Consider the following 12196-nt stretch of genomic DNA (forward strand, 5'->3'; position numbering starts at 1 on the left):
ATGGAACATTATTATTGGCTGGGTTTCTCTACGTCACAGCGGTTGCTAAGAAACGGTTATTGTTTATATGGAGAGATTCTCCATTCTGCTTTATTAAGTTAATTTTCTTGTAATTTAAGTCCAGTTTTACATCGATAAAATAAAATTTGTGTTAAAAAATGGATTCTAAATAAAACATCTATCTATCAAAAAAAAAAAAAGAAGAAAAAAAGTCTCACTTTCAATTACAAAAATCACGGTAAATCCCTGTTTTTAAATCAGAAAGGAAGACAGTTCATCAGTCATATTAAAAGTACCATCGGGTCCAAAACAATCAGAGGAAAGTTTGGGAAACCTTTCGACAACCAACCAGCCCCCAGGAGACCCAGAGAAGAATAAAGTTGCAGTGTCACAGTGTTTTCAAATGTCTCTGTGTTCATGGTGCACAAAAATCTGCTCTGTCATTACTGATGTAATCACATGACTGATGTAATCACATTACTGATGTAATCACATTACTGATGTAATCACATGACTTCTAACTATGTGATGTAGTGCTGGGTGGATCATTAATGACTGACATCATGTTGATTATTTTCTATCAATTCAGTCATATTTTAGCTGATAAAAGGTCAGAGAGACACACGAGAGCCCAGAGTCCAAAGCAACGCCTTCAAATTAAATATTCATAATCAACAAAGAAAACGAAGAATAAAGCAGCAGAAAAGAATGACTGCTGTTATGAAACTGTTGTCATGAGGGTTGAATTGATAAATGCAATAAACTGAACGTTAAATGTGATTTCTTGTCTGTGACTTCTCAGGATTTGTTCTTTTAATAAATCAGTTTGTTCTTCTTAAATGTTCTTTGGCTCCTCAAAAACAGAATTACACAGAAAACGTGTTTTATTTCTCAATGATCATATGATTGAGATGATATTTGTTTTGAAATCAGCTGGTAAGCAGCCTGATGTGGTCATGAGTTTGACATTTTCTATAGTTCACTGTGACAAAAAACAAGAGTGTGTAGGAGAGTTTTCTAGACTGTTCTGTGTCAGTGAGCTGATAAGGTATGAGCTCAGATGTTTAATCATATTACACTGTTTAACATTGTTTCCTTCATTAGAGGATTATACTTTAGTTTAGAGTTAATTACGACTATTTTATAATGAAACACTCATTCAATTATAACTGCACCTGTAACTGTATTATTTCTTGTTTTCTCCTTCATGTAAGCATGACTATAGCAGAGTTTTATTATAAATCTGTCCTTTCACTCATCAGATTGTGGAGAATATAATAGTTTCCTGTTGTCCCGGTTCAGTTTCTCCAACTGTTTTTACTGTTTAAAATCTGTTGTTGTTAATTTTTCCATCCATAATTATGTATTTCTCCATATATGATGAGTATTTTGTATTTTTAAGTCTTTCAAGGCCAACAGTGAGTCTGTGTTTATTGTTCGTGTGGCTTCTGGCCAAGATTTTACTTCTGGAAATAACCAAAGAGACAAACATTAAAACTGGGCTGTTGGGTAAATTTCCATCACAATCAATCATTCAAGAGCCTTTGATACAACACAAAGCGTCTTTACAGAACGAAAACAAAACCTGCAGCTCCAGTCTCCCCACAGACTTTACGTTACAGATAAATAAGAAGTCAGTAAAAACTTCCACAAATAACTGCAATAAGGAAACACCAGCAGCAGCCAGAGGGAACAAAGGAATTAATCATTTACAAGCCGATACTGAAGGAAGCCGGAGAACCCAGAGAGAACCCACGCTGCACGGGGAGAACATGGAGACTCCTGGTGCCCCCACCGGGACGTGAACCAGCGACCTTCTTGCTGCGAGGCAACAGTTCTACCAACTGCACCACCTTGCAGCCCAACTTCAGTCAGGTTTTTCTGATTTTAACATTTTATTTAAGAAAACGCGCATCATAATTTACACTTCTCTGTTTCTTTTAAACAAATAAGAACAAAATATAACATAAACAAAGGCGTCTCGGCACTGCAGCACAATTAAAGGCATCCCAATACAGATCTTCAATCTTCAATCTAAACATCCCACAAAATAACAAAAGGAACAGTGGAACAACAAAAATGCAAATGACCTTCCTTCACAAGCACACACTTATCATTTTACTTAATCCAGCCAAAGTGATTAATTACCAAAGCCCAAAGATCACTGAACTGACCAGGTGAAGCTCAGCTGTAATTGTCTCCATGAATTATGTTTTTTTCAGACCCTCTTGCTGTTGCTCAAGTGTAGGGGGTTGGACTTTGAGCCAAGACTTCATCATTTTTCTTGCCACTAATTGTAGAATTTGTATCAATTTAATATATGTTTTGCATAGATCCTGCCTGGAGGACACCCCCTGTTATACAGTGAATCACCTCTGAAAAGAAAAAATACCCTAGAACATGATCTGGATTTCACCCAGAACCCCACACCAAAATGGGGGCAGTCCCAAAATCATCTCCAATATATTTAGAGTTTCTCCAACATAGATTTGATTTGTTTTTATCAAAACTGAATGTGATAGAGGGAGTAAAGAATCTTATCATAACCTTCCAATCAAATTCTTTCCATCTGGGACTGTTAGTGACTTTATGGCCATGTTCACATGTCTTGTTCCATTCCTCATCTTCAATAATGATGTTCGCCTCTAATTCCCACTTTCTCTTTATGTCAAAGGAATTATCCGACAATTGTTTGTAAAAAACTATACGTATTTGACACCATTTTTTCCTTCTTCCTTTTTTGATATTGTTGATAAGATAGATTTCTATTTTATATTTTTCTTCAAAATGTCATTTAACACCAAATCAGTCCCTGTGAGGGGGGAACATAGAACCTGAAAACCTTCAGCTAACGTGTGGTTCCAAACAAATAATCAAGAAACAGACACGTTAATGGATGAACTGTTAAATGTAGGAATTTGCAGCATTTCTGGGTTCCTTCCTTTAGAACATGTTTCATAGTTTGGGTTCTGGACGGTTGTTTGGGAAACTGATGGACAGTCGACTACTTGAGAGAACAATCAACCTCCAGATAGCTCCAGTATGATGAACGAAGAACCTTGAGTGCTTTAAAGAACCACAGGAGAGGAGGTTCTTTAATTGGTGAGGGCACCTCGAAGAACCAGGGAACCTTCTGAGGAACCATTTTCATTTCTGAGAGCACAATCAGCAGCTAGACTGAAGATGAGATGAAGATGGTCTTCGGTCGACCCGTTAAAAGAACAAGAATCTGTGAAACTGTGTTCTTCTGTTCTGGGAGGTGCATCACGGTACAAACCCTGGAGAGTTCTGAGAAGAGTTGTTGATGCGCTGAACTCAAACCAGGTTCTAAATCATCTCTGCAGACACTGGACTTCACCTGACCAGTCAGACAGAACATGTGCTGACATGTTTGTTTTTATGAGTTCTGCTTTTACAGTCATGCTGCAGTCAAATGAGGGCTCCCAGTCTGATCGATAAGGTTTGTGGTTAGTAATGTTTCTGTTTTGTGGTGTATGATGAATACATAATTCCTCTATCAGCTGATGAGTCATCAACAGAACTGTGCCAACAAGCTGCAATAGACACTGAAGTCAAGTCTCAGCCAGTCTGGACAACCCCCTTTTTATATTCAATGTATAACCAGAAGTGAAAATGAACACAGTTTCCCCCTGATAAAGATCTCACGTGACAGAAAGCTTCATGCCCACTGAGTGATTGTTCAAAAACCCCCTGCTGGTCAAAGTGAGAACAACAGTCCTGTAACTAAAGCTCTGACTCAATAACAACAATGTAGAAACAGAAAGAAGATATGATTTCAAACAGAGACTGTTTGGTGCTATACTAATGTTTTTTTTTGTTGTTGTTTTACAAATAGAACAATCTTTTGTTTTTGTTGTTTTCCACATTCAGAGGAATCTGTGCAGTTTCTGATTTTCTTTAATTAAATGCAACTGCAGCTGATAAACGGCGACTCTGTGTGAAGAAAAGCTCACAGTTTGACCTTCTGTTTGGATGTCTGGTTGTGGTTATTCTGGTGGATGAATCGTAGCAGCTGGACTTGCTTGAGTTCCTTGAAGACGTTCCACCTCTCGTCCAAGAGGCTTCATCAGTTCTGACTGACTAGTGGGGAGTTCCAGATACTGATATCTGAAGGAGCCATTAACACCTGAGCTTCGGTTTCATTTGGGGGTTTGTTGCTCCTCCCCTTCATTATGTAGGTTGTTCGTGCTCCCCTTGCCACAAAGGGGTTCGTTAGGGTCTATTATGACTAGGTCACCTAGCAGGGGGAGCACCTCTTGGATGAGAGGTGGAACGTCTTCAAGGAACTCAAGCTAGTCCAGCTGCTACGATTGATCTACCAGAATCACTTCTGTCGGATCCTGATCCATCCTGTCTTTCTTGCCAGGGTTCATTTATAAGGACCAATGTCCTGAGTCGACCTCAAGTTTCAAGATCAGGGACAATCATAGCATTTGAATTGATCATACTGGCACCAGTCTAAGCCAGTTAATTTGTTTGCATCCACTGTCATGTATGTGTCAGTGTGAGAGAGCTGAAGTTGTGATAAGAAACATCATTCAGGAGACGTGGTCTGTGGCCGGAGGTCAAAGAAGTCTTTATCATGGTGCCTGTTGCTCGCTAAACCCCCACAATCCTCTCTGCTCACCATCATGAACTGCCTGTAGTCCAAGTGACCACCTCCTCTGGTCTCTACAGCATTAAACAGTAAGAGGCTCCACCTGGTGGAACAACCAGGTACTACAGCTGGTCGACAATACAGCAATGCATGTATGTCGAGAATACAGGTTTCCTCCATCTTCTTGTGGAACCACAGTAAACAAGGGTACTGACCATTTGACCCTCATTTCTCAGGACAACATGAAGCTGAGACCCTCAGATGGCAGAAAAGGGTCTCAGGGTTAAAATGAAATTTGTCTATTTTGAGGTGACAAGCTAACGCTAGCTTGCTAGTAGCGAGGTGTTGGACATGTAGCTTGCATTTCCTGTCTGACTCAAACTCAACGATAAAGAGCGTAAAGGAACACGTTGACGTTAACAGTGACAGCTAAGTGACACCAAAACAGCAGTTACAAAGATTATGTTGTGCAGCTATTTGATTTTATGAAAGGAGAATAAAAAAAAGTTTAAGAACATGAAACACTTTTAAAACCTTAACTTGAGATGGAGTAAACGTTTTTAAAATACTCTTCAGATCCTGTGGAAACCCAGATCAGTTTATGAAGAACGTAAACATCTACAGACATGTTCTTGTTGCCTTAACTAAACTATACGAGCCTTTTTTTTCCCCCCTTAGACTCAGAAGACTCTTTCATCAGGTTCGATGCCACATTCTGGTAGTTTGAACCCTTAACTTGGACCAAACTCGTGTTTCAGCCACTGGTGACTATGAATAGTTGCACACTTCAAAATGCGTAAAGGCTTCATGTGAACAGGAAGAATCATGCGTTCTATTCATAATAAGAATTTTTTAAAAAACTAAACAAAGGAAGTTCAAGGAGGCCAGAGTCTTCTGACATTTGAGGTGTTGAAAACCCTCCCTGTAGAAACGCTACACAAACAAACTCGTCATGTGTTTGTACCTGGAGCAGGAAGCTGTGGCCTCAGTGACACACTCAGAATGTAGATGTGATGCAGCCCCCCAGTTCACCAGCCGCTCAGTCAGCCTGTGCATCAGCAGCATGGAGATAGCAGCGCTGTGCGCCGTGGTGGGTGAGTACGAGGGTGTTTCTGCAGGACGCTGCTTTGACACCTTGGCCGGTTTAAAAATGTTCAGCTTTAGGTTGTTTCTCAGTTCTGACGCCACGACACACCAGCAACCGTCGGTCATCGTATTTAGCAGTCTCGGCGGTTTCCTCTGTTCTGACGATACTTGATGATATTGAACATACTTGCTGCAGGTTAAGTTGAGTACATATGCAAAAAACGAAATGTAAATCCTCCAGTTCACTGCAGGAGCAGTCTGTTCTGCGTCACGATCAGATTCTTATCGTGCAACGCCAAGACGAGGCCGAACTTGTTATCTGGGTGATGCAACTTTGTCATGAACATGTTGGTTTGCTCCTTGATCGCAGGCAGCTTGTGATGGTTTGAGTGTATCTGCTGTCCTGTAAGGAGTAGCTCCCTGCAGCTGCTGCTAGCTTTTGATGCTTCAGACAAGTGGAATATAAACTCAACAGAATAACTTCACAGCAGCCTGAAACAGACGGACTTTTGTTTCCAATCAATACAACGACAAAATCTGTAGAAGACTTGCTGAGCTTCTGCACATCAGCCAAAAGTTCCTGGTCATTCCTTTCTGCAAGTGCATTCATAACAAAAAATGAACTTCTCGTTTTCTTGCAGCGTCTCTGACGGTTCTTCCGGACAGATCCCAGTTCTTCCAGTTGGAGTCCATCTCTCTGAGCTGTGAACAGCAGGGAAGCTCTTCTGGGTGGACGGTGATGAGGAACACATCCATAAACGTAAACCAAAAGTGTCCCACATACGGGACAGAAATACCTGAATTTGGCTGCGTAATCGACGACCTTTTCCCATCAGACAGTGGAGTTTACTGGTGTGAGTCTGGAGCCGGGGAGTGCAGCGACACCGTCAGCATCACTGTGACAGGTTTGTTCAGACAAACTTCTAACTGTAGATCAAATAATTCAGTTAAATCTTCCTGTGAACTATGTGTGGCCCAGCTGAGAGTGTTAAAGCAGGATGTTGTGAAAGCGCCACAAATAGTGTGGCTGTTAACACTCTGCGGTTTGCATTTAAACATGAAAATGACTCATTTCAGTTGATGCTGCCAGCCAGTTATTCAGCTGGTGTCAAAAGTACGGCTCTCTGCACACTTTTTCTTGGATTTTCGGGTCCTTTTACTCGATTTGTCTGCAGTGCAGAGGCTGGACAGAATCCAGCGTCTTTGATTTCATGCTTGGCTCAGCTGTGTTGGTGCAGCGCTGTAAAGGTGTGAGAATGTGCACCATCAGCTGAAGTCGGCTACAAACGCTTCTCAGCCTTTGAAGTTGTCCGTCAGTGTTTCATACGTCGCCGCTCGCCTCAAACACGACTTTTACACCTGCAAAGCAATCTCGTGTGATATGGGGAGGTGTGAAAAGCACTTTTGACACATTTATCACTCAAACCAGGAAGAGTGCAAACGGCACCAGGCTGACAGAACTTGTGTGTCTTCCAGCTGATTCTGTGATTCTGGAGAGTCCAGCCCGTCCAGTGATGGAGGGAGAAGCTGTGACTCTTCGCTGCAGACACAAGACGAGCTCGTCCTCCAGTCTGACGGCTGATTTCTACAAAGACGAGCTTCTGATTGGGAGCAGCTCTACGGGAAACTTCACCATCACAAATGTTTCCAAGTCTGATGAAGGACTCTACAGGTGCAACATGTCCGGAGGTGGAGACTCACCGAGCAGCTGGCTGCTTGTCAGAGGTGAGCTGCAGCTTTAAGGAGCGTTTTCTAGCAGCAGCGTTTTCTGGCCAAAGTTAAACAGTTCAGTCAAAGTTTAGCTTTTTTTCCAAAAAGGAGCAAATTGGCTGAGTTTATATTTGTTGAACTGAGTACAGTTTATGCACAAACTTCGTCTTTTTTGCTTATTTAATCAAAAATATGAGTCATGAGGATGTCGACATATTTAGGATCTGAATGCGTGCATCTTCACAAAGTTCTTGGTTTTCGTAGCTCCGTGAATTTGGACGGATTCGAGGCTAATTGAATGCTAGTACATGTCTTATTGGCTCCCCAACCTTTCTTGAAGTTTCTCTTCGAGGGGATGTAACCACCAAAGTTTTGCCCGGCTGAAAATGGAAGACGCTATCGTGAAAGCACTTTAGAAGCAACGTCTAACGTGTTGCTAAATTCAGGCACAGTTTGTGTTGTCAGTGTTGGTACAAGGTATAGACTTCCTGCCCTGGATAAGGGAAAAGCTGAAACTACGTGGGTTCGTGAGATTTTGTGGTTGAAGAGCCAGACAGGTGGTCGGTATCGGCCCTGAGCCTTCCTTCACTGTGACTGGACGTTTGGGTAAAAAGTGACCAGAAATTAACCCTCTTTCACCTCTAAGTGATCACAACAAAACAGCACGTTAGCATGGAATTAGCATGATGCTCCCTTTGCAAACCTCAGGAACTGATCAGAATAAAAGCTGTAGACGCCACTTATCAGATACTTCCTGGTCCTGAAAATTGAACATTCATTGGCCGAGTTTGACTCCCTGGAATTAAAAGTATACACACCAACAACATCGCTTTGACTCGTCGCTGTTACACTACGACGAGACCAGTCAGACTTCTTATAATTACATTCTGAGCAGTCAAAACCACAGTTAGAGATTCCACACAGTATTTTTCGATGCCACCTCCGACTCGGGTTTCAGTAGCACGCCTCATGAACAAACAACGCGTCTCTTTCATTCGTCAAACAAAGAGCTCTTGAAGGTTTTTCAAAAGACTGATTTGTACGTCAATAACAGTTTATTTCTCTTCTGTGGAGCAGAAATTAAATAAACCCGACATTAACTTGCAGCTAATCATCTCCGGCCGACTTCTGGCTTTCACGCATTGATTCATTTTTTTCGAGGTTTTTACATGAACCCACGTTTTCAAAATGGTGAACGACCGAGAAAGACGGAGGACGGATGAACGGCTACGAAACCGAGACGTGTGAAACGTGTCCACAACAAACCAAAGAGTTTGAAGGTGCCCATCGAGAAATAAATAAAATGCCATCACACTTTCAGGCTACGAATAAGTGATTCAAACACTATTCAATGTTTGATTGATCAGGTTCTTCTGACGTCTTCCTCTGCACAAAGCACATCTATTATAAAGGATTATTAGAGCACAGAGCAGCTGTTCAGATTCATCGTTTACATTTAGGCCAACTTGTGGTATTTTCTTGTTTAGAAGCAGACGATCCCCCATCGCCTGACTACCGCCTCGAACTACTTCTGCTTCCTGTGGTAGGCGTCTTCCTCTTCCTGATCTTGCTGATGCTGCTCTGCCTCTGGAGACAACACAAAGGTCAGACTGGTTTCACATCAATAAAATGTGACATTTGACTAAAGTGAAAGTTTATTGTGGTTCACTCACAAACAACAATCAAGCAACCCACCAGTCTGCATCCATCTTTTTGAGTTACGACGACTTCTAACAAAATCACGTTCGAACCACGCTGAGTTTGGCCAATCAGCTGGTCCTCTACAATCAATAACATGTTTTAGTTTCCAGTTTTAACCGTCTGGAGCGATAATGAAGGAAGGTTGAAATCCTGAACTCAAGGTGAAGAAAAGCAAAGTTATCAAGCCAATTCCATGAAGCTAAATTAATCTGAAATTTAATTTTAACTAAACAAATTCATATATTGTAAAATATTTGAGGTTTAATTATCAGTAATAATGACTGAAAAATTAGCAGAAAGAAAAAAAAAAGACCAGAAAAGCAAAAAACATGAAACATGGTGAAAGATTTACAACCTAAACCAACACAAGAAGCACTCGTGGATACGAATATAATAACAGAAGTGCCAAAAATGCCTCATTAAATAAAAATAAAAGCAAAAATAACAAGTAGAATGAAAATAAAATAGAGGATAAAACCATTAAAACAACAGTAATATTAATAGTAACAATAACTACAGCACTACGAATAATAAACAAATAATATTCATAAACAAGTAAATAAATAAATGAGGGTAAAAGAGAATAAAATCACATTATTAAATTCATGTGACATTATTATGTATATATGCAACCCACCTAAATAATGTCTGCAACTTCAAGGTTTTATCTAATAATTACATTTTTAAAAAAGTATAATTCCATTGTCACAAAATGTAAAATAAGAAAATATTAATATTTGTAAAAATGCTGATTTTTCTTTTTTTTTTCTTTTTTTTACAGTTAGTAAGTAAATTAATTTATTTCCTTTCTTTTAATCCTTATATACCTTTTTTTTCTTTTTCAAATAATAGCAAATATCTTTAAAATGATGATTTTTTTGTTGAATAAGAGCAAAATTGTGTAATTTTTCTGTCAAATGTTGCCTAAAAATACAGATATTTACTCATCTTTTTTGCAGTTGAATCAAACTTCCTGTGACTTGAAGCAGTCGATGTTGGTTTCTGTTAAACAAAGGACAGTCTGTGGAATGTCTCTGATCCTGTTTGGAGGTCTTTGACATTCAGGTCAGACTCCAGACGAGACAGAACGTCATGTGTCTTTGTTAAAAGTTTTGTTCTGAGCCTCACAATGAACAGACTGTTTTCTAAAAGCTCTGCATGAATACGTCCGTTGAAAAGAACTGGGAGAACTGGGACTTTCACCTCCTACACACCTGTGACTGCAGCGTTTCTCGATAAGTTTCAACGTCACTGGAGCGTTTCTGTTCTTTAGAAACGGGCCGACGCGAAGCTTTCGGTTCGCAGTCGTCGGACCAAGAAGCACCTTCAGATGGGTTGAAATATGAGGAACACATTGAAGCTGTCATGAAAAGGCCCAGATTAAAGAACAAACCCGATCATTCAGAAGTCCACTGGTGACGTTTTCTGAACCGCATGTAGCTGCAGGTCACAATAAAACTAAACATGTAGAATAGTTTGAAATGTGAAAAACTTGGTCGCAAAAATGAAAATCTTTGAACTTTAATAACTGATTGAGCAGGTTTGACAAGTCGCAGCACAACATGTGCAACAAATGTCTGAATCTTTTTAAATGGTTCCCCAAATATAATAAAGAAAATGTGTATTGTTGTTAATCATATGGACCCATTTTTCATAAAACCAATGACAGTGAATGTGCAATGTTGGAGAAACATTTTTACAGCGGAGCCACGATCAGGGATTATCTGATCAACTTGTGTCATCCTGCAGATTCTGAATCAGGGACATGATGAGAAATAAGAGTGAAGATTTCAGGTTTTTATCTTTAATAGTTCCTCAGATTTTATTGTTCAAACAGCCTCAAATTTCACTGTTTGTTTTTGTTTTAAGTGTCTGATCAAGTTAAATGTGTAGATTTTAAATATTCAGAGTTTATGACAACAAAAACACTTGTTTTATAGTTTCTAGTTTTACAGTATTGAACAAACTAACATGTTTAAACTAACTGATATAAAAACTTCATCCTCCAAGCTTTTCTTCCTACAAGTGACTCCAAACTACTTCATGCACTGGTTTCTGCTGTTCTGTCTTTGGCCTCTTAAATCCCACTGAGGGCTTGTGTTTTGCAGGTAAAGTGGACCCTGCCGTCTCCTACACTGATGTCAGCATCATGCCGCCGGTCAAAGCTCACAGGATCAGAGGTGAACGCAGCACAAACACTCATTCAGCCGACCGTCCCTCAGCAGCCTGGTTCACAGAAACGAGTCACAAAAAAACAATCACAGACACTCATGAGACTTTGAACTAGAAGCTGAACCAGATTGTTAGAGTTTCCCTTCACACAGATTCAGTCCTTCCACTCTGTTGCATAACTTCCTGTTGGGCCATGTGCTTTTGTTGACGTCTGGAAACCAAAACCCGCCTTCTCATGCAGCTTCCTGCGCTCTCATTGGTCCAGCCGTTGCCACGGTGACAGTATTTAAAACACACTCCAGAGTCACACCAGTTCTCCCACTGACCGAGTTTCTATTTTTACTGCTATCAGATAACAACTTTCTACAGTTCAGAGCTATTTTAAATCCTCTGACGACAGAACAGAAAGAGATAAGGATTGAATTGCTTTGATTTGTTCTTTGAGTTCTTTCTTCTGACAGCTGCTAACAACACTGGAGACACATAGTGGATGTACATTATAGATATTTTACTACTTACATCTCTAATCTGTCTCTTTACTCGTCTCCTCCCTGTGATATGAACTCTGCCTGCACTTCAGCCGAACAGTTTTAAGGTTGAAGAATTAAAATAAATAAATAAATAAATAAATAAAGCTGCTCCAGTGTTGGGACTTTAAATCCTGAAAGAAAAAAAAAGTGTTTTTATTAAGTTAGCTCAACTCGAATTTATAGTTTTAAGACAACCAACGCAGAAATCTGAGTTTAATTTACACACAATATTAAGTTGAGGCAATTATTAAACACATTTTTTCTGTCAATACAACCCATGAAAATGTGTTTATTGTGTCTAAATCATTAAATTATCATTTTTATCTTGGGATCAAGTTCTTGGACAATTTTGTTTTTTAGTTAAATAACATGTTTTTTC

At 39.8% G+C, this 12196-nt stretch overlaps 1 protein-coding gene and 1 long non-coding RNA gene across 2 annotated transcripts in view; one reads left to right on the forward strand and one right to left on the reverse strand.

Annotated features, from left to right (window-relative positions):
• The first annotated feature begins 5377 nt into the window (after window positions 1-5377).
• LOC103372000 (high affinity immunoglobulin gamma Fc receptor I-like) overlaps window positions 5378-12196 on the forward strand; it is a 7922-nt gene continuing 1103 nt past the window's right edge. Inside the window, exons 1-5 of the mRNA XM_008301504.1 lie at window positions 5378-5712; window positions 6346-6609; window positions 7181-7429; window positions 8902-9018; window positions 11224-11295. Coding sequence (XP_008299726.1) covers window positions 5571-5712; window positions 6346-6609; window positions 7181-7429; window positions 8902-9018; window positions 11224-11295 — 844 coding nt within the window. The 5' untranslated portion in view covers window positions 5378-5570. The remainder of the gene's footprint in view (window positions 5713-6345; window positions 6610-7180; window positions 7430-8901; window positions 9019-11223; window positions 11296-12196) is intronic.
• Window positions 7577-9304, reverse strand: LOC103371999 (uncharacterized). Its single transcript, XR_520972.1, has 2 exons — window positions 9110-9304; window positions 7577-9001 (listed from the first exon to the last, which is right to left on the reverse strand). It is a non-coding gene; the product is annotated as an uncharacterized LOC103371999 (long non-coding RNA).

Source organism: Stegastes partitus, unplaced genomic scaffold (assembly GCF_000690725.1).
Source record: "Stegastes partitus isolate 25-593 unplaced genomic scaffold, Stegastes_partitus-1.0.2 Scaffold1679, whole genome shotgun sequence".
NCBI lineage: Eukaryota > Metazoa > Chordata > Actinopteri > Pomacentridae > Stegastes > Stegastes partitus.